This window comes from Camelus bactrianus, chromosome 15, assembly GCF_048773025.1.
Source record: "Camelus bactrianus isolate YW-2024 breed Bactrian camel chromosome 15, ASM4877302v1, whole genome shotgun sequence".
NCBI lineage: Eukaryota > Metazoa > Chordata > Mammalia > Artiodactyla > Camelidae > Camelus > Camelus bactrianus.
Genome location: NC_133553.1, coordinates 34,619,376 through 34,638,591, shown reverse-complemented (window position 1 = coordinate 34,638,591; position 19,216 = coordinate 34,619,376). Strand labels below are relative to the sequence as shown.

Genomic DNA, 19,216 nt, shown 5'->3' with positions numbered 1-19,216 from the left:
GCATCTGTATGAGTGTAGGTGAGATTCTGTGCACATCCCAGGGCTCACTAGCTGGCATTTGAAGTACTCTCATCAGAAGCCCACCCTTCACAGGGAGTTGGTGAAGCCCTTTGTATAATTTATCAGTGAAGTGAGTGATGTGGAAGCAAGTGGGTAGCTACAACAACTATGTGCTTCTCTCTCCCCTTTGCTTGAACAGAATATAGAAATCCTGCCAGCCCGATGGCCCCGTCCTTGAAAGCTGCCCCTCTGGTCCTGTGTGCCCCTTTCCCAGTGAGTGACACTGGGGGCTCCCCTCAGAGTGAGTCTTCCAAGCAAATGCTCGTTGGAGAGCCTGAAGGCAGAGTGGGCCAATGCGGAGCTTAGGTTCTGCGGGGGAGGAAAATCATTTTCCTTCTGCCCTTCTGAGTTCTTGGCTGAGATCCCTGTAATATCAGACAGATGAACAAGAGGACAATCAGAAACGTATTAACATGTACACCTCATGTACACATGGAGATACCCAGGGTAAAATGAGTAAGTCCCTGCGGTGGCTTAGAACTCAGGCTTGAATACCATCCCACTGGAAAAAGGGGAGGGGAGAGCAGACCTCTCGGGGGAGAGTGAATGAGTTTTATGAAAGATGAAGGGGCCCTTGGAATAGATGGGGGTATGACATTTTGTGACTGTGTATCTGGTGGGCGGTCAACTTTTAGTCTTCTCTCCTGTGACAAGAGTTGATCCTCTCTGCCTGACGAAACTCCTAGGGAGGGGATTTAGGGCAATTCAGTTCTTTCTGGAGGATCTGTCTTTAGGCAGAAAAGGGGGAGTTCAGAGACAGCCCCTCCCTGCATTCCCTGTTTCTCAAGTGCCTACAGCTCAAAATAGTGTATCAGTGTGGCATACTGGGGGTGACATGTCCTAAGCTCTCAGTCATATTTTGGGGTGGCATATTTTGCTACCCTTCAGGTCCATGATTTTTGTGTCTGTTTGCAAAGTACATTTTCATGCATTTGTCAGACCTTAGTCTCATAGTTCTAGCTCTGACAGTGGGGGTGGGGTGCACGGAGTCCCATTTACCTCTTACAGCTGGTGATGCTGGTGTTTCCCAGAAGACCCCCCACCTTGTGGAACAAGCACATTGTCCTGAGGCTGAACTGAGAGATGGAGAAAAATCAAGTTCTGAAGACAGTCAGTGAGCCCTGAATTCAGCTGCGGCCCCTGGACTTTTTCAGTGATGAAAACAGCACACTCCCTTTTTGTTGTGGCATTTTTTTTTTAAAACATCTGTGACAGAATCCTAACTGGTCAGCTCTTCCTCAGTACGACACGTCATAAGGATATAACAGTGTGGGCAAAGTGGCGCCCAGCCACTCCTGGGAAAACAGAAGCAACACAAGTGTAAACTATTTAATTCTCTCCACTTTATTCTGGGATCGGTACTACAGAGACGCGACTCGCAAACATACCAGTGGACACCGAAAACTAAGGCCGTTCCGTGAGTTATTTTTAAAACTTAGTGTTTTGTACATAATGATCTTTTAAAAAATGAATTACCCAAACCAAGACTCTCTTCTGAAATAAGAATTTAAGGTCGGCACAAGACAACTTTAGGGCCGTATCTAATCTGAAGCTCGCCAGCTGACAAGACCGTTTTCGTTTCCTACAGCATGAGGAACAGCTCTGAGGCAACCGCCGCGGCAGCAGCAGGCTCCCTTCCCCATGTCATCACAACGTAGGGTTTACCACAGTGACCAGTGCTTTATGAGCTGTTTGTCTCCTAGCGAATAGCAAAAAGAGACTTTTACCTAAGAGACGCATTGCACAATTCTTGGAACGAGAAAAAGAAAAGAACCCGTAACTAAGGCACTGAAAGCACATCATTTATATAAAGAAATGTAAACAACTTGATACCAAGAGTCTCCCTCCACCAGTCTCTGTTATAAAAGTGCACGAGGGCATCGTGGTTGGGCCAGAGCTTGAAGTCCGGGTGAGACGGGGCCACCTCCCTCCTGGGGAATTCGGTCTCGGCCACCACGGCCGACGTCTGCTGTGGGCTGCGGGGTAACCAACCCGCAGGGACACGAGTGGGAGCCGGGATCTCACCCTCACCTGTGCTCTAGCAGCACCGCAAACAAGGAAGGGTTTTATCAGGAGTTTTCAACTAAGGGTCCTAACTTTCATTTTTTCAGTCTCTTACCATGTGCTTCTGCTGAATTTTACAAGTACCTGGGCTTGTTCCATCACAGATGCAGCTGGAAAGACTTGTGACCTAATCGGCACCCTTCCCTGGAGGTTGCTATTTCAAGTATAATGGTTCATGTCCCATGTAAACCACACTGGTTTTATTTAAAATGTGTCCGAACCGTAAGATGTAACAATCGGACAGACAGCCCTGCAAACATGTCGAAGTCCACTGAGTTTGCTTTCAATGCACTGAAAGGGCGTTAAGTAGGAGGTGAGTGTTGATGCAGCCAGACAAGCAGTGTTTGCGAGTCCAGCGTGACTCGGGAGTCAAGTGGGAAGGTGGGGAGCAGACCACTCCCGGGGCCAATCGCAATACTGAAGCTGCGTTAACCTCTGCTTGACACTTTCTTATCAATTTCTAGATTCCAAGTCATGAACTGTATATGTCTTTAATTTTTTTGACTAAGCGAAGGAAAAGTTGTGTAGGAGACACAAATAATTACAATTTTAAAAGAAGCCTTACTGCAAACAAACAAACCCAAATCCCACCCGCCAGCAAGTTTTTTCTTTTTGAAGTTAGTATTTCTGATTCTTAGAGCAAATACAGTGTCTATATTTGCCAGTTTCAGTGCTTACGAATTCTGGGTAGGTAAAAGGAGTTTGCATTTAATCTTAAACATGTTTTTCACGATCAAAAGAAAACATGTTTTAAAAAGGAAAAAAAAGAGTTCCCCTTTTACAGGTTTCAGAGGGTTAAAGAGGACACGCCATTAAAGGCAATTAGACCTTGAAGGAGGAGCCACAAGAAGTTGGGAGGAAGGGCGGCTACACTACGAACACCTGCGGGGCAGAAAACACAGCGCTTCCCTCTCACCCAGGACAAACACAATCCTGACTGTTAACTAGTTCTTGTTTCCAAATATAACCAAAAGAAGTCTGAGAGAAGCCTAAACTGTAAACTTCTTTTATTAAGGGGAAAAAAAGGTTAAAAAGAAACCACCTTAAAAACAGCTAGGTTTGGAGCAGATGTGCGTAATTACTAATTAGTAGATCCTGGCAGGATTAAAAACAGCCGTGAGGGAGGAGTTAAATACAGGGTGGTGGGTTTCAGGAGAGGCACTAGTTAGTATTCTTCCCGGAACAGGGGTATGTCCACAGAGCAGGGCCGCCCGACTCCCTGAGAACCTGCTCTGGTGTCCTGCTCCCGGCGTGCCTGCCTCTCCCAGCAATGCCCGCGCCAGCTGTTGGCTGGAAGTCGCCTTCCATCAAAGACGAGATATAGTCAAGGAGAAGGCACTCACGCCAAAAGAGGACACAAAGCAATAAATGGCTTTTGAGGCTGGTGCAAGGCCGAAGTAAGGTGTTTTTTTTTTTTTTTTTTGCTTAACAGCTAAAAACTTTTAACTGCCCCCTATTTTCTGCTGCTCTGACCGGCACCCCCAGTACGACAAAAAAGCCTCCAGTGGGGTGAAGAAGTGACCACACGTTTCTTTCACCTGAAAAGGAGACTAGTGCTATTGGTTTGTTGGATTTTCCATTGACTCCAAATGACAAGAATATTTAGGCGCACAATTGGTCAAAAATGGGCTTAACTTTTACTCCCGAAGGAGGAAACCTGGGACTAAAAGAGAGAGAGAGACAGAGAGAGGGCAAGCAAGCCCTCACTGTCACTATAAAAGGATTCATTTTTGTGTGACCATTTTGGTTCTCAGAAAGATGTGTCAAGGCTACAGGGGTTGAATAATTTAGGCTAAACCGTGACTGTCCTGTCGGCAAGCAATCTTGTTGTTTTAAAGGCAGATGTTAAGACACCCATGTGCATGTAGAAGATATAGTAACCTTCCTTTTTTGTGGCAGGTTTTAAAGAAATATTTCAACCAAGACACAACTTCAAAAGAGTTTGTGACGGCAACAACGTTTTTCTACACTTTCGTTTAAAAAGGTAAGTGACTTGATTTATACCCTTTTTAATGCAAAAAAGGCTACACCTGCTGACAAGCTATAAAGAAACCAGCACTCAGCAGGTGAGGTTACGCGGAAGTGAGGAACTAAACGGTAGGAATTTCTAGCTTTAAAAATTCAGACTAAGGTTTCTAAGTGGTTGCTCCCTGAGACACGTCCAGGTCTTATTTTCAACGTGAGAAAAGGGCACTGGTGGTCTTCGGACGTCTGGTCATTGCAAGGCTAATGCCAAGATTTTATGAATGATGAAGGGCTTCCTACCAAGATGTCCGCTCAGGTTAAGAAGAAGGGGTTTCGTTTTCTGGCCTGATGGAGGGATGCGAGGGGTTGATCGGCAAAGAAGGTTGTGCGGGGCCCATGGCGAGGGAGGGAGCCAGGGGTAGGGGCCCTCGCCTCCGCAGTTGGTGCCAGTGCTGGATCTGGGCCGGCACATAAGAGCCCCAGCTCTGCCTCCTGAATGTGGGATTTGTGTGGAAGAAGGAGTTGGGTCTTTAAGAAAATCTCGGATGTATCTCGTCTGCTAACAGCCTGGTGATTGTTTAATAACATTCTGGCCCGAGTTATTTCACGGTGATCCCTTCCTGCTACAGTGTTGAAATTACATTCAGAGATTAAAAAGAAAAATTGTGTGTGTAGCAATATTTTTCCACAAAACTAAGTGCAAAATATCTTTAACAAACAATGATGGTAGTAAGAAATATTTGACATAGTCATGCAAAAATGCATCTCAGTTTACAAAGGCTTACTAGAACATTTTGAAAATATCCCCAGGTTTTTACACTCTGAGCTTGACAATCTTACGCATTTTTCTTTGCATTTGAATGTGACTGTTTGTGTAAAAAACGGTAACATGCAAGTTCCATGATTTCCAGTCCACCAAATAGTCTCTCCTGCAGCACGAAGATGACAATGATGATTATAAAATACCACTGGACAAGACTGTACGAGTAGATGAGCAGGCACATTGCAGGGCTGAACAGGGTCCAGTACACTAGAGACAGCAGTTTGACCACGAGGACCCTGAGCTCAGACTTGCAAGGCGGGATTACAGTCTGTCCAGTAAAGTAAAAATTCCTCTCCCCCTGGTAGAAGGAGCGCAGCCTCTCTTCCTTCTCCTCCCACCGCCTGTGGCACCAGAGCTCCAGGTCCTCCTTGGATGTGGGGAGGGTGTCTATGGGGTAGCGGTGGACGTGGAAGTGGATCTCCTTGGGGAAGTCCCCGTGGAGGAGGTGGCTCTCTGTCTGAGGAATGTTGTGGGGGTAGGCCACCGTGATGTCGTGGACAGCATCGAGGTTCTTACCTAGGTTTTGGAAAAGATAAAAATACAGACTGAGTAATGATCATCTGCGCAGCAATGTTGATTCACACTGCAAGGCAGGAAAAAATCAGGACACAGTGAACCAAGATGAACAACAAGGGCTATAAATACTCGTGTTCCTGGGCGCCTGGGTCAATATTTACCAGTCATTTTTAGTTTTTTATCTGCTTGCTAATTACCACAAAGACCTTTGGAAAGGAATTATCTTCATTCATAGAGTAATCTGCCATTCTAGAACTAAATGAATAAGCACATTAAGTCAGATTTGAGACAGGAATTCGAGCACAGACGAGCTCTTTTACACTAACAGGACTCACTGCTTTGAGACCTCCAATTAATAAATATACCCTTCTTGCCAAATAAAAACTTTCTCACCTTTAACCCAATATTACCATGAACGCTACTGGAAAGAAAAACTTAGAATTAGACCTGATAAAGTGGTCAGACACATATAAGAACTTCCATGTGATTATTTTTAGAAACATCAATTTGAAGCCTGAGGAAGACGCTGACCCGTTATACTATCATCCTTACAGATCTCATGGTTAATTACTTTGGGGTTAAGTGTTTTCAGCAAAGTCCTATTCCGGATGCTGGAGATAGAGAAGTGAATAAAACATGGCCCCTAACCTCTCTCAGGAGTTCACAGGAGAATCAGGCAGACAGGCACCTAACCTGCACATGGAGGAAGGGAGGTGAAGGAAGGGGGAGGGAGCCGGCGGCGGGGGGAGCAGAGGGAGAGCGAAGCCACCAGGAGAGCATGGAGGGCTGAGGGCGCAAGTAGGCTGGAGGCCTTGGGTAAAGGGTAAAGGCCCTCATGGTCAAACTCCAGAACCTGAACTCTGTGGGCGGTACAGAAGCACCTTAAATGGCGGAGAACCACTTAAGGATTTTAAGCAAAAGGGACCAGAGTATGTTTCATTTTAGCAAGAACTACCGTGGGGGCAGTAACAAGAATAGTTTGGAGAGGACCTGGGGCAAGAGAGGCCAGAAGAGTAACTTGACGGTTATTACAAGGCAAGAAAGGAAATAAAGAGGAGGTAGGGACTAAAGGAAGTCGTGACATGTCCAAAAAGATGACAAGGAAGAAATGACGTGGTAGAGCGGTCAACTGGAGAGGGTGGAATGAGCCCAGGTTCGTTTCTGGCTCATGGCTCTTGAATGGATGGCAGGGTCTTTGAGGTTAGAAAAGTACGTGGAGGTGTGATCTTCAAGGAATCATAAGGATCACCTATCAAACTGTTACGAGGCCCAGAGAGGTTGAGTTTTTTGCCCAAGGGCACACAGCGTATTGGTGCATAGTCTCTGAATGCTTTCTTCCGCATCACTTTATCTTTGGCGAAAGACTTTGATGTGAACTTTGACGCATTACAGAACTGAATGATGTAGGCAAAATGGATCTGTGGGGACGGATATCGGAACAGCTGTTGCCTGTGGGGGTGGGAACTGGTTGGAAGGCTACCTTTCCCGTGAGGAAATTTTCTGGGTGGCAGGAACGTTCTCTATCTTCATGAGGGTGTGGATTACGTCTAATTGTACACTTAAGACCTATGCATCTCCAAATTTCACCTCGATATTAATAACACGTATGAAGCAACGTCCCCACCTTACCTCACCTTGTTTACTCTTCCTGTTAGGTTGTACTCATTTTTTAAAAAAGACAGTTTAAGTCTTCTGTTTTTATTGTCGGTCTCCTGTATTCTGTGATTTCCTTTAGGGTAAAGACCACGTTTCAATTTGGTTTCAAAATTGTCTTATAAAGTACTCAGCCCTTAAAAAGAGCTATGTTATAAAAAATGAGAATACTCGTATCAGCAAGGTTTACATTTAAAACTGGAGGGACAGTCCTTTAGGGATGCTGTAAACTCTGGACATGAGAGTGGAGGGGCCATGACAGGCTGGCTCACAAGCACTTGTATCTGAAGGCCCAGAAGAGAGATGAGGCTGGGTCTGTGCGGCTGCAGAGGAGAGAACTGGGTCCAGTGGTTATAAGCCACAGGGAAAAAGCCTTTAATAGCTGTCAAGAGGTAACCTAGTCACCCTTTGAGAAAAGGCTGGTTGACCACTGCCTGGTATGCTGTGGTGGGAATGTGCACACTGGAAGGCGGGCTGTCTGAGCAAGTATCAGACACTGGAACACTCAGCATGACACACCCATCAACTAAGACGGTAATATAACATGTCTTACTTGTTAACTCACTTGCATTAAAACTCAGCAACCTTTTGTCAGTTTAGCATTCATCATGACTAGCCTGCTCCATTAGAGATCAAACTTTTCCTTGACGAGCTAGTTTGGCATTCTAGTGCACCCTCCAATGCAGACCTCAGAACCTGTTCACGAATGCTCACAGACTGCAGCCATAATCCTTGTTCAGTTGTTCACCTCACACCCTCCCGTTCGCCACTTTCTCTCTTAACGAAGGAAATGAGATGTCTTCACCTCTTGTCACTCGTGCCATTTAATCGCTGACTCAGAACCAAGTTCACATTTCATTTGCTTTTAAACCTCCTCTGCAGTCAACATTTCTGCTTCCACCTTCTGCCTACACCCATCTCCTCAGTCAGAGTTACTGGCCTCATCGGCCTCACGGGACCAGTTGGAGACAGGCTCCTTCCCCACGCAACGCCACCATCTTTCTTCCTGTCTGTCCAATCCCTCTGTTCCTCTTTCTGCAGCTTATCTTGAAGAGCTGCTCAGCTAGCCCAGCCTTCCTCCTGCAGGAGGTTCTTAATGCTCATCCAGCAAACACAGCAGTGGATTGTTACAAATCAGCAGCAAAATCTTACCATACTAGTAAGAAACTAAACTGCCCCTTTCTGCATTCTTCTTGACAAGGAAGGGGTGGTGTGTGCACGCACGTGTGTGTCTGTTTAATATGTAAATAGCAAGTTTTGAGACAGAGATGTTCCTAAGTGAAAAATTCTAGATTGACTCCATCCAGTGCAGAGCATGAGGGCTGTGGAAACAGACTGCCTGGGTTCAAATTCTAGCTCTGTTTCTTACTAAGTGAATGACTCCCTTAACCTCTCTGTGGCTTACTAGTTCCTGCATCCATAAACTATCCCACAGGGTTGCTATGAGGATTAAATGAGATAATATGTGTAAATTCACAAAACAAGATCTGATACATAGTAAGTGCTCAATAAATGTTAGCTGCGGCTGTTCTTACTGTCAAATCATATCAGCATGTTAGGTTCTCACCTATCTAAGTTGAGCTTCTGTTAGTCCATAGATGCCAGCATGGTTAGTAGGGGAAATACTGCACTGAAATATCCTCTCTGTCCCACTGCCCAGGGCACTACTCACCTGGGCCCTGAAGACCCCAATTCCAGACCTTGTGTTTTCCACTCAAGACAAACATTCAAACTATAATTTCACAAAATGGACAAGAATATTCCTCTGCCTTAAATATTTCACCTCTTTCCCTGAAATGTTTTATCTTAACTCTCTTCAAAGACCAGCTTAGATCCTAAGGGTTCTAAGAAGAGTTTTCTGTAAGCGTCCAGGCCGCGTGGCCCGGCCTCCGGTGAGTGCTGCAGGCATGTGTGCCGGTGTGCTCATCCGACACTCACCTGCCGTCCTGGACCATGTAACCCAAAGCATCCTGGGAACCATGTCCTTGCCTCTTCACCTTAGTACCTAGCAACACCCTGCACTTAAGGAGGTTCCAGAAATGCTTATTTGACCAATATTTATGATGTACTATCTTCTCATCTAAAAACACAGGAGGGAAGTATAATGCCTTCTACATGGGGTTGTTATTACAATTCAGTGAACTAATGTACGTAAAGCTCTTTGCATAGTACTAGCAAACAAAAAGTTCTTAAGGTTAGGATCTACTACGATTTCTACATTCAGTTAATGAGACTAACTTGCTCCACTGGGTTTTTTTCAACTTGGTTCCATGAATTCTTGGTTCTGAAAGGATTACAACAATTGTGGGCAGGGGTGTTGGTCATCACTGTCCAAAAGGCAATATTCCAAAAGTTTCTATTAAATTGCTTGTTTGGAATTTAGAAATTTGGAATGATAAAACGCAACATACTTAAAATACTACCTATTTTATACTTATAAACAAGAGCAACGTTGTAATGTTAGAAAATAAAGACAGTAAAGTGAAAAAGGGAGAACTAGAGAGGAGAAGAAACACAGCTTACACCTTGTCACTCATTTCCCGGAGCTGGGTCCTTAACATCAGAGGCTCAGAAAGGCAAGAGGGGAAAATGGACAAAGACTTTTACACCTGGCAGTGTCTTGATAGTTTTTAAGCTTTATAGTTAGCGAATGTCTCTAGACAACACAAAGCCACATACAACTCTTAACTGCTAATAAAAGAGCTTACTTTTCACAGCATCCCACTGAGACCTCCTGGCCCTGAGGCCTCTAGCCCAGGGGAGCCCTTCCTGCCAGCCAAGCTGGCTTCCTCCCAGGAGGTACCAGGTCAGGGGTCACCAGGCTTGCACGGCTTAGTTCATAAGTAAGTGAAAATAATGGAATGAATATTCAAAAGTTGAGATGTCCCTTCATTTCATTTACCAACTTACAATAGGGCTAAAGTAATAATATAACAGATTAAGAAAAGATAAATTCCTGCAATTACAAAGTTTTACTGTCTTAAAATTTTGTGGTATGAAAATAACAGACTTTAAAATATGCAGATTAAGATGGCTGTCATCAGTAAAAGCCATTTTTAAAAGATTGCATTTCTGTGCAGATAGTTTAAATTACAAATCTAGATGCTAACTAACCACTTGTCATCTGCCTACAAGGGGCTTGGAGAAAATGAAGTCTGTTCTGCTTCGGATACTTCACTATTATTCTATAAAGCTCCCCTTCTGTTAGAACAGCCACACTCACTTAGGCCCAGAGATATTTGTTCCCTGGAAGAACAGGGAAAGCACTTGCTTAATATTTCAGATCTTAATTTTTAGTCTCAGCCTGAGGCTGAGGGAATTATTAACACTTTAGTTATGTTTAACCAACAGAAGTTTAAAAGACGTGACAGATGTAACGTGCAGAAGGGAGCGTCGCCCAGCGATCAGGCTGAGCGCGTGATTGTTAAGAGAGCCCTACTCCCTGTGAAAACCTCTCCCAGAATGGGGGATAGCCAAGACTTCACACACGGATGTTTAAGGTGAAACCAAGTGAAGAAATCCTGGTTTGCCCCGATCCAATTACATAGTTCAGTGGCAGAATACTAGAAATGAAGCTTTTTCATTTCTTCTTAACCCAAAGTGATCTGTTAAAGGAGTTGATAATGACTGAAATATCTTTTCTTTCCCCATTCCATAATCAATTGTGTGCAGAATATGCAAAAATATAATTTATTTTGGATTCATTTTAACATCTGATTTTTAAAAATTACATTTAAGTTTATTTTCTATTAGCCAGATCTAAATCCATAAATCTAACTATATACATTAGGGGGTTTTAGATAAAGCAGCGTGTCACCTGAGATGTGTCTGTGTTAAAGGAAAATGCTGAGGTCGTTGGTTTTGTGCACTATTCTTCAGATTGAAAAAAGAAAAAATACCCCAAGAGAGTAAAAGTTGGATTTAGTAACTAAACATTCACTGTGCCGCTTTGACGCTGACATTTAATAGTACATGGCTAATAATAAGCCTGACAAATTGGCACTGTCAGGACACTTTGAAAGAACAGCTTTGAGTGGACAGATTTGGATATATTTAGACTAAAAATAACAAGACACCTTTCAGCTTCAAAGTAACAGGACATGCATGAACCACAAAATCAACTGGTATTAAGGCTCAAACAGTGCGTTTTTTTCTGTTAGAGGAAATATTACTGTTTCCTACTAAGTACATTATTTTTCCTTCTGTATAAGTTGGATACTTATGGAACAGAAAATAGAGTCAGCCTGCTTCCGGCCCTGCCTCTTATCAGCTCTTTGACTTTGCGTGTTCACTATAAGCTTCATCTGTAAACGTAGATTAAACAGTCCCTACCCTGTAGGGTTTTGTGAAGATCGCTTGGGAGAAGGAAATGCTTAAGAAGTGCATGGTCTGAGGGGTGTGCCTGGGCTCTTGTTGGTGTTACTCTTCCAGGTGGGACGATCACCTGCAGCACCTGGAGGGAGGTTAGGTTTAGGCTGCTACCCAGTGTTTCCTTCCTTCTCTGATTTCCTCTTCCTTTGGGACAGGTACCAAGTCGTTGCAGTGACACTGAGGTCTATGGTCTAACACGCTGTCCACCCTCTCCCTGGTACAGAAGCAAAGCCTAAGTTCAGGGGATTGACCTTGGCTTAGGGGTAGGTCCCAGTTTATCTCCTAATACATATGCCCCTCCATCCCTACTAACTCATGCCTTAGACATTTTAAGCTAAGCACAGGTATTAAATCCTCAGCTGGCTTTCAGAATTAGAAGCTGATGATTTGTGCCTTCTGCCCCAACTTTTTTTTTTTTTTAAATAAGTCAAAGTTAGTGCCTACTCTTTTTCAAAGAAAGAACCATCCTGGGCTTAAAGATCAACATTCAGCTGAAAGGTCAAACTAAAAATGGTATCCTTGTGAACAATCTTGCTTATCCGGCTCAAATTTGGCTCTTAGATAATTTCAGGGACAAATATTTTCACATTCCTACCCTAATTCTGTTGAACTTTTTGTGTTTTGTGTAAATGCACGAATATTTTCAGTTACAAGTATCTCTCTTATGAGCATTGGTTCTCTGGATCTTCAAAACAAGTTTCATTTTCTAGACAGAATAAAAACATGTCGACGTTTTCCATAATTTGACAATATTGGAATAATAGATCAACAAAGGCAAGACCTGAATAACAGTATGTATCTGCTGAGGCCAGATACACACACACGCACACACACTTGTAAAACATATAGCCTTGAGAAAAGAGATCTATAAACTTTCAAAAATAGGACCGTACTGTACCCACTGTTTTATAACTTGTTTTTTCATGCATTTCCCATTCATGTCATTAAAGATTTTCTAAAATACAATTTTATGGATGCACATTTGATTTTGTACATATTGTTATACATGTAATATAAATACACACACATTTAAAAAATTCTTTTTTCAGATAGTTGTTTCCATATAACATTTAAATTGATACCTTTGTAACTAATAATAAGGATTTTCTAGGATAAATTCCAGTAAGTTGAACTGCTGGATCAAAGAATATGAACTCCTTAATAGGCCTTTGCTACGTACGGGAAACTGATCCTCCCCAGAAAGGTCAATTAAAAAAAAAAAAAGCAAGAAGTTATGCTGGTGCTTTCTTTTACCCACTTTTACTAATGCTTGGGACTGTAATTTTTAGAAAGTTGCCGAAGTGTGTCATTTTTGTTTTAATTAGTATGTCTTTGACCAGATAAAACAAGTTCATTGGATATACACAATGGGAATATCCCTGCGTATTTTGAAAATTCAGTTATTTGTCATCTTATGAATTTGTAGGTCTTTATATAGTAAAGATATTTACCCTCTATCACATATGTTGTAAATCTTTTACATTAACTTTGTCATTTGGCCACTGGTGCTTCCCTGACCACTAGTGAGTTTATTTTGTTGGATTTGCTGCTGTGAATGCAACTTCACGTTCTTTATCCAGTTCCTATGAGTTGTCTCTTTCTAGTCAGTTTGCAAAGCTCTTTCTTTATTATAGATTATTAGTCCTCTGTCTATATTCTTTGCTGCAAATATTTTTACAAATCCATTATCACTTACCTTTATTTATGAGCATCTTTCCAATACATGTGTACATGGCGTATCTGTGTGTCTATGTCTATACAAGTTCATTGTTCATTTCTTTTTCTGTTAAAACTTTGGATTCCTATTTTTGTCTTCCCTGCCCCTAGACTGGTATATTTTATTTTTCAACAAAGTGAAAGACTCTTTAAAATTTAATCTTATAATCTAGCTTTTTTTTCCCTATTCAAAGAAAGTAACTTTCAATGTGAAAAACAAGAACAATAACAAAATATAATTTATGTTACTGTTGGATTAAACAAATTTGTTTAGATGTTCTAAAACCCCTGGACATGAATCAATACGGGATTAAAAGATGAGAAGTGTGGGCATCTGCATACTCTGATTCGCTAGTCTTTGAATTAAGGTCGGAGACAACACATTGTGACTGTCCCCCTGATCAGAGGTTAGGACTGAAGGTGACTAAAGATGCTCTTGAGTATTACCAAGTAGCCTACTAAGTGCCAGGCATTCTTAATTCAACAAGTTCTCTATTAAGCATGCACTTGCTATGTCAGACATAGCTGGGGTACTCTGGTGAACACAAGGAAGATCCCCCAGGTGGAGCTTATCAGGACACAATCACTTTTAGATATTTAACCACCTGTGTGACAGTATCCCTCTTCTGCAGTTGTAGAAACTGAGGCAAAGAGAAGTTGTCACTTGCTGAAGATCACAGTTAGCAATCAGTTGTCTCTGACTCCAGAGCCTTTCCACTATGCTGCTCTAAGAACTGCAGATTTAGAACAGGGACTATAGAGTCTGGCTGACCTGGTTTGTATCCAGGCACAGTGACTTATTAGCCATGTGACCTTGAGCAAGTTATTTAACCTCCGTGGGCCTCAGGCTCCCCATCTGTAGCCTGGGAATGACGCTCTCCTTGGAAGGCTAGAAGAAACAAAAGGTGTCGGTCTGTCAGCCAGTCTGTAAGGCAGTCTACTGTGCTTATTAGTAAGGATATCAGTTCTATGCAAATGACAGATCTTGGTGTTTTTCAGGTTTCTTTTAATCTTGCACTATTTTATTCTCATCTTTTAAGTATATCATGCCTATATTCTGCTTAAGAGATTTGCTATAGTCTTATACAAAGTATAAATTATTGGATATTATGTAAATTTGTTATCCACTCCTGAATTCAGCTTAATTGGTCCACCAGATCACAAGGTAGGCCCTACCATCCACTTTGTGGCAGCTATCTTAACTACAGCGGAGTGTCTAAGTCATAATCTTGTAAATCTAAAAAATTTATGGTAATAATACAGCTTAAACTTGTAAAACATATGCCCCTAAATCAAAGCCTAATGTTACTGCCCTCCCTATATCTTTACTGCATATGTGGTTTTGAATATAACAGAGAGAGTTCTCTGAAATTCAGTCATTTTCTTCCCTGAGAGGAAAAGTCAGCCTGGCCGGGGATGAGGTATTATTAATGGGGTGGGGGGCCAGTTGTTGTCTTCAAGAGGAAGTAGAAGACAGAGTAGAAGGGAAATGTCTCTGAGTGCAGATGACAGCTTGACCACTCTGGCCCTGGGCTCTGCACTGGGAGCCACACTGATGGGTCTCAGGGTGGCTGTCAAATTGCCTTAGGCTTGTACCACACCTGCTTGCTAGCCTTCTCTGTAGGTGACCCAAGAATTAACTTACCTTGCTTCCAAACACACAGAAATCAGAATTCCCACTCAGTAAACCTGACCTCAGCCTGACTGGGGACTGAGGATCTTACTACAGCAAGGTTTTCTTGACCAACCAGGACTGATCCAACCACCGCTGTATGCATCCTGCAGGAGGGGCTTATTAATCCAAAAAGAACCCCTGGCTGATGGAGGGCACGTGGGGAGATATTTCTGAGCAGAAGATATGTCTGTTCTGAAGGATATGTTTCCTACTTCTTCCCTCCACCACCATCTGCTCATCCTCTGTTCCCCCAAATGATCAAATTAAAAATTACACCAGGGAATATATTTTCTGGCCTTTGTATTCTTTAGTAGAAACAGTCATAATTCATTCTTCCTTATCTTTGTCCTTTGTGTTAATAAGTCCTGTCAGGTAAAGTACAAAGTGAGGTGGTGGTAGAAGTAAAGAAAATGGATCAATACAGGGAATATTCAAAACTTCAAACACTGAATTCACAAATGCAGGTCTTCTGCAAAGGGTGCCACTGCTGGGAAGACGGGGTGGTGTGATGGGACTGTAACTTCTTTTCTATTGAAAGGATAAAGAAGCAGGCTGTGTGTAGCTCCACAGAAGAATGAAAGTCTCAGGTTCTTCCAGGATGGCAAAGGAACAGGAGGCTTTATTCTTAGAGTATTTATTATAGAGTATCGTTTGAAGTTTAAAAAAAAAATGAGGAAAAGAAAAGGGGCTCTACGTAGTTGAGAAAGATGCATTTCAAAGAATGGCGCAGACATGCTAATAACCATGTTGTACACCATTTTGATCCTTCTGACTGGAAGAGGTTATATTTTCCTGTTTTTTTCTTTTAGTATTTTCTTTCGTTTTTGTACTTTTTCTTTTTTCTTTTCTTTTTTTTTAAACTATTTGAGGATAAAGCTCAAAGACAGATGCTAACATTACACCAAACTGGAAACTAACCCAAGCAGTCTACAGCTTCATAAGTGACCAGAATACCACACAGGTATCTACATTCACAGACTTAGACTTTTTAAACACCTGTGGCCTACTGTATGCTCTTCCAGGCAGAAAATTCATTTTCTTGCACGGAGAGGACTCTAGAATCGACTGCTGATACAAGGGAGGGAAAGTTCTATGTAACAATGTTCTTCTTGTATATTTTATTCCCTAGTAGACAGGGTCAAAGCCTCTTCTAAATACTTCCTAAACATCAATCCAAAATTTCTCAGTTTTGACAAACTTCTCAAAGCAATACTCCCCACAGTATTGATGGAGACTAGAGGGCGGCAGGAGATATTAAGGATGCATCCATTTTCTAGTAAACTTTGTTGAGTTTCATCAGAAAGCAGAGGTCAGGGCTGATGATCTAGTCCAACTGTTTAGTAAATAACTGCTACCTGTGAGCAGCAGAGGGATGGAATCAGGATTGGGGGACCAATGAGGTAAACTAAGAATTAAAGAGTGGATACTTTCTTTGGAAATACTCATTAGGAGACAGGGAGTAGAGGGAGAAAAGTGCTTCCATCTTGGGATCAGATCCTATGAATTCGCATAAAAACAGTCATTAGAGTAATAACTGAACTTTCCATTTACATTCAGAAACATATGAGGAGTTAACATCTGGATAATAGCTACTGATCCTGAAATTAAACAAAATAGGGACGTGAATAAGTGTATGTAGTGGGTTGAATGGCGTCTCCCCCAAAATTCACTTCCACCAAAACTTCAGAATATAAGGTCTTCACAGATGTAATTAAGGTAAAGACTGAGATGAGATCACACTGGATTAAGGCGGGCCTTAAGTGTCAGGGGAAATGTCCTTATAAAACAGAAAAGGGACACACAGAGACAGAGGGAAGGTAGATGGTCAAGTAAAGATGCTGGAGAAGATTGCAAGTTTGTGGTGATTTTTAATCGCAGCCTAGGAAACCAATACAATATACATTAAGAAATACTGAATGTCAAGGATTGCTTCTTTTACAGTCTTTATTTTGGGGACGGACATTTCTTCTAGAGTTTTATTGTAGTTTTGAGTTACCAAGTGGCATTTTGAGAATAAAGAGCGAGGTCACCAAACTGTTAGGGACAGCTGTGTGGGGAACAAAGATTTGATTCTCTAACTGTATCTGAACAGGTTGACTAGAGGTGCTCACAGGGAATGCGGGGCTGCTGTTTTAGGGCAGTTCCTGCAAACTGCAGAGATCTGTTCCTTAGTCAGACTGTGAACCTAGCATGTATGGGTGAGATCAAGGAATCCATATTTTAGCAGGCACTCCAGGAGATTCTGATCTGACAGAGAGGGCTGGAGGGCCACACTTTAGGGAACATGAGGTTACAGGGATGGTTCTAAGCAGAGGAGGCCATGGGGCATTGCATTTAAGAGCTGGGTTCTTAGAATCAGATAAGACTGTGGGTTCTTTGTCTAATTCCACTCCCTGCTTACATGTGGCCTTGGAAACACACACCTTTGGAGGATTATCTGAGATCATCCTAGTAAGTGATCAATGAATGTTGCCTATTAAAATTGTTTTAAAATTTATTTAAGGTGAAAACAGTTTGCTCTAATTCACATTATATACTGACTGACTTAATTAAACAGTAACTGCCATGGCTGTCCTCACATAGTGGGAGATTTGATTAGGGTATTGAAAAGAGTTTATTCCCTGCTTTGGGCTAGAGAGAGATCTTGCTGGATAGGATTTCTGATAACTGTGGGGACACCAAGAGGGAACAAAATGACTAGGATTGAGAAGAAAAAGTTTAAAAGGAAGAAGGCAAAAATCAGCTGAAAACTCTAATTCAAAAAGACACATGCACCCCAATGTTTATAGCAGCATTATTTACAATAGTCAAGACATGGAGGCAACCTAAGTGTCCATCAACAGATGAATGGCTAAAGAAGATGTGTTATTTATGTACAATGGAATATTACTCAGCCATAAAAAGAATGAAATAATGCCATTTGCAGCAACATGGATGGACCTAGAGATTATCATACTAAGTGAAGTAAGTCAGACAGAGAAAGACAAATATCATAATATCACTTATATATGGAATCTAAAAAAAATGATACAAATGAACTTATTTTTAAAAAGAAATAGACTCACAGACGTAGAAAACAAACTTATGGTTACCAAAGGGCAAGGGTGGGGGAGGGATAAATTAGGAATTTGGAATTAACAGATAACATGCTGCTATATATAAAATAGGTAAGCAACAAGGACCTACTGTATAGCACAGTATCTTGTAATAACCTATAATGGAAAAGAAATTTTAAAAGAATATATATGTATAACCGAATCACTTTGCTGAACACCTGAAACACTGTAAATCAACTATACTTCAATCTTTTAAGAAAATCTAGCAAAGGCCAAACTACAGTGACAGACAGTAGATCAGCAGTTTCTAGGGACTGAGGTTCAGGGGAGACATTTGATTGCACAGAGGAGGGCATATGAGGGAACTTTCAGGGGTGAGGGAGTGCTTTATATTTTGACTATGATGGTAGTCATGTGACTATGCATTTATCAAAATGCATCTATGTGCACACTTAAAATGTGCAAATGTGCAAACACTTAAAAACTTACAGCAAATAAATTTTACCTCTAAAAGTTATTTTTTAAAGCTTCTCAAATATGTGCTTCAAAAATATTTAAAGTGATAATATAACAAATCTGTAATACCTGCTATATATAGTCACAATAGACCTTTATTTAGGCTGGTTGGATTCTTGTTACACTAAAATGTTAGAAAACACAGTATTTAAAGTTTGAAACAAATCCATTCACATGCACTGAGTTTTAGTGATTTTTTTTGTATTAGCATTTTATTTGAAACAGAACAGTTTCCTATTCATTCAAATAAACATTAACATGCCCATAAGCTTTGTGTTACTGTTTTACACTATTTTTAACTTTCTTGGCTAATACACAATATAATTCTGTAATTAAGGGATTATTCCAAGTGTAACCTGACATTTTAAAATTTCTACCATCCTAATTTCTTTCAGGGTCACAATATCTAAAAGGTTTTCTTGCCACTATCTAGAAAGGAAAAAGGCTGAATCAACATACTTCTGAAGCAGTTACAAATAATTCAATTAGGATTGACAAAGAATCACGGTAACAAGGCAGGTGGGAGACAATGTGTCTTGAGATCAATATTTTAGAAGCACGTATCTGATTTATTGGGTTACCACAATGGTGGCAGGGCCTCAGGTTTATCAAACATACACACACACATCCTTGTACCCGTCAATATTACAACAGCAGAATAGAATCTAATCTGTTTAATAGTTCAGATTTTTTGGGATATATTTCTGGTTTTAATCAACACTATGACATAGAAAGTTATAAAACATTTGGGAACCAGTTTGACACCCACTGTAACCTCCCCCTGCCAAATACTTGCTCTAC

General features: G+C 41.5%; 1 protein-coding gene and 1 long non-coding RNA gene across 5 annotated transcripts in view; one reads left to right on the top strand and one right to left on the bottom strand.

Annotated features, from left to right (window-relative positions):
- LOC141579840 (uncharacterized) overlaps nt 1-4,154 on the top strand; it is a 31,638-nt gene extending 27,484 nt beyond the window's left edge. Inside the window, exon 3 of the long non-coding RNA XR_012511845.1 lies at nt 4,024-4,154. This is a non-coding gene — a long non-coding RNA (uncharacterized LOC141579840). The remainder of the gene's footprint in view (nt 1-4,023) is intronic.
- LCLAT1 (lysocardiolipin acyltransferase 1) overlaps nt 1,384-19,216 on the bottom strand; it is a 162,782-nt gene continuing 144,949 nt past the window's right edge. For all 4 annotated transcript variants that reach the window (XM_045511767.2, XM_010948437.3, XM_074378674.1 and 1 more), the window contains one exon: nt 1,384-5,428. In XM_045511767.2, the coding sequence (XP_045367723.1) occupies nt 4,926-5,428 (503 nt within the window). In that variant the 3' untranslated portion in view covers nt 1,384-4,925. The remainder of the gene's footprint in view (nt 5,429-19,216) is intronic.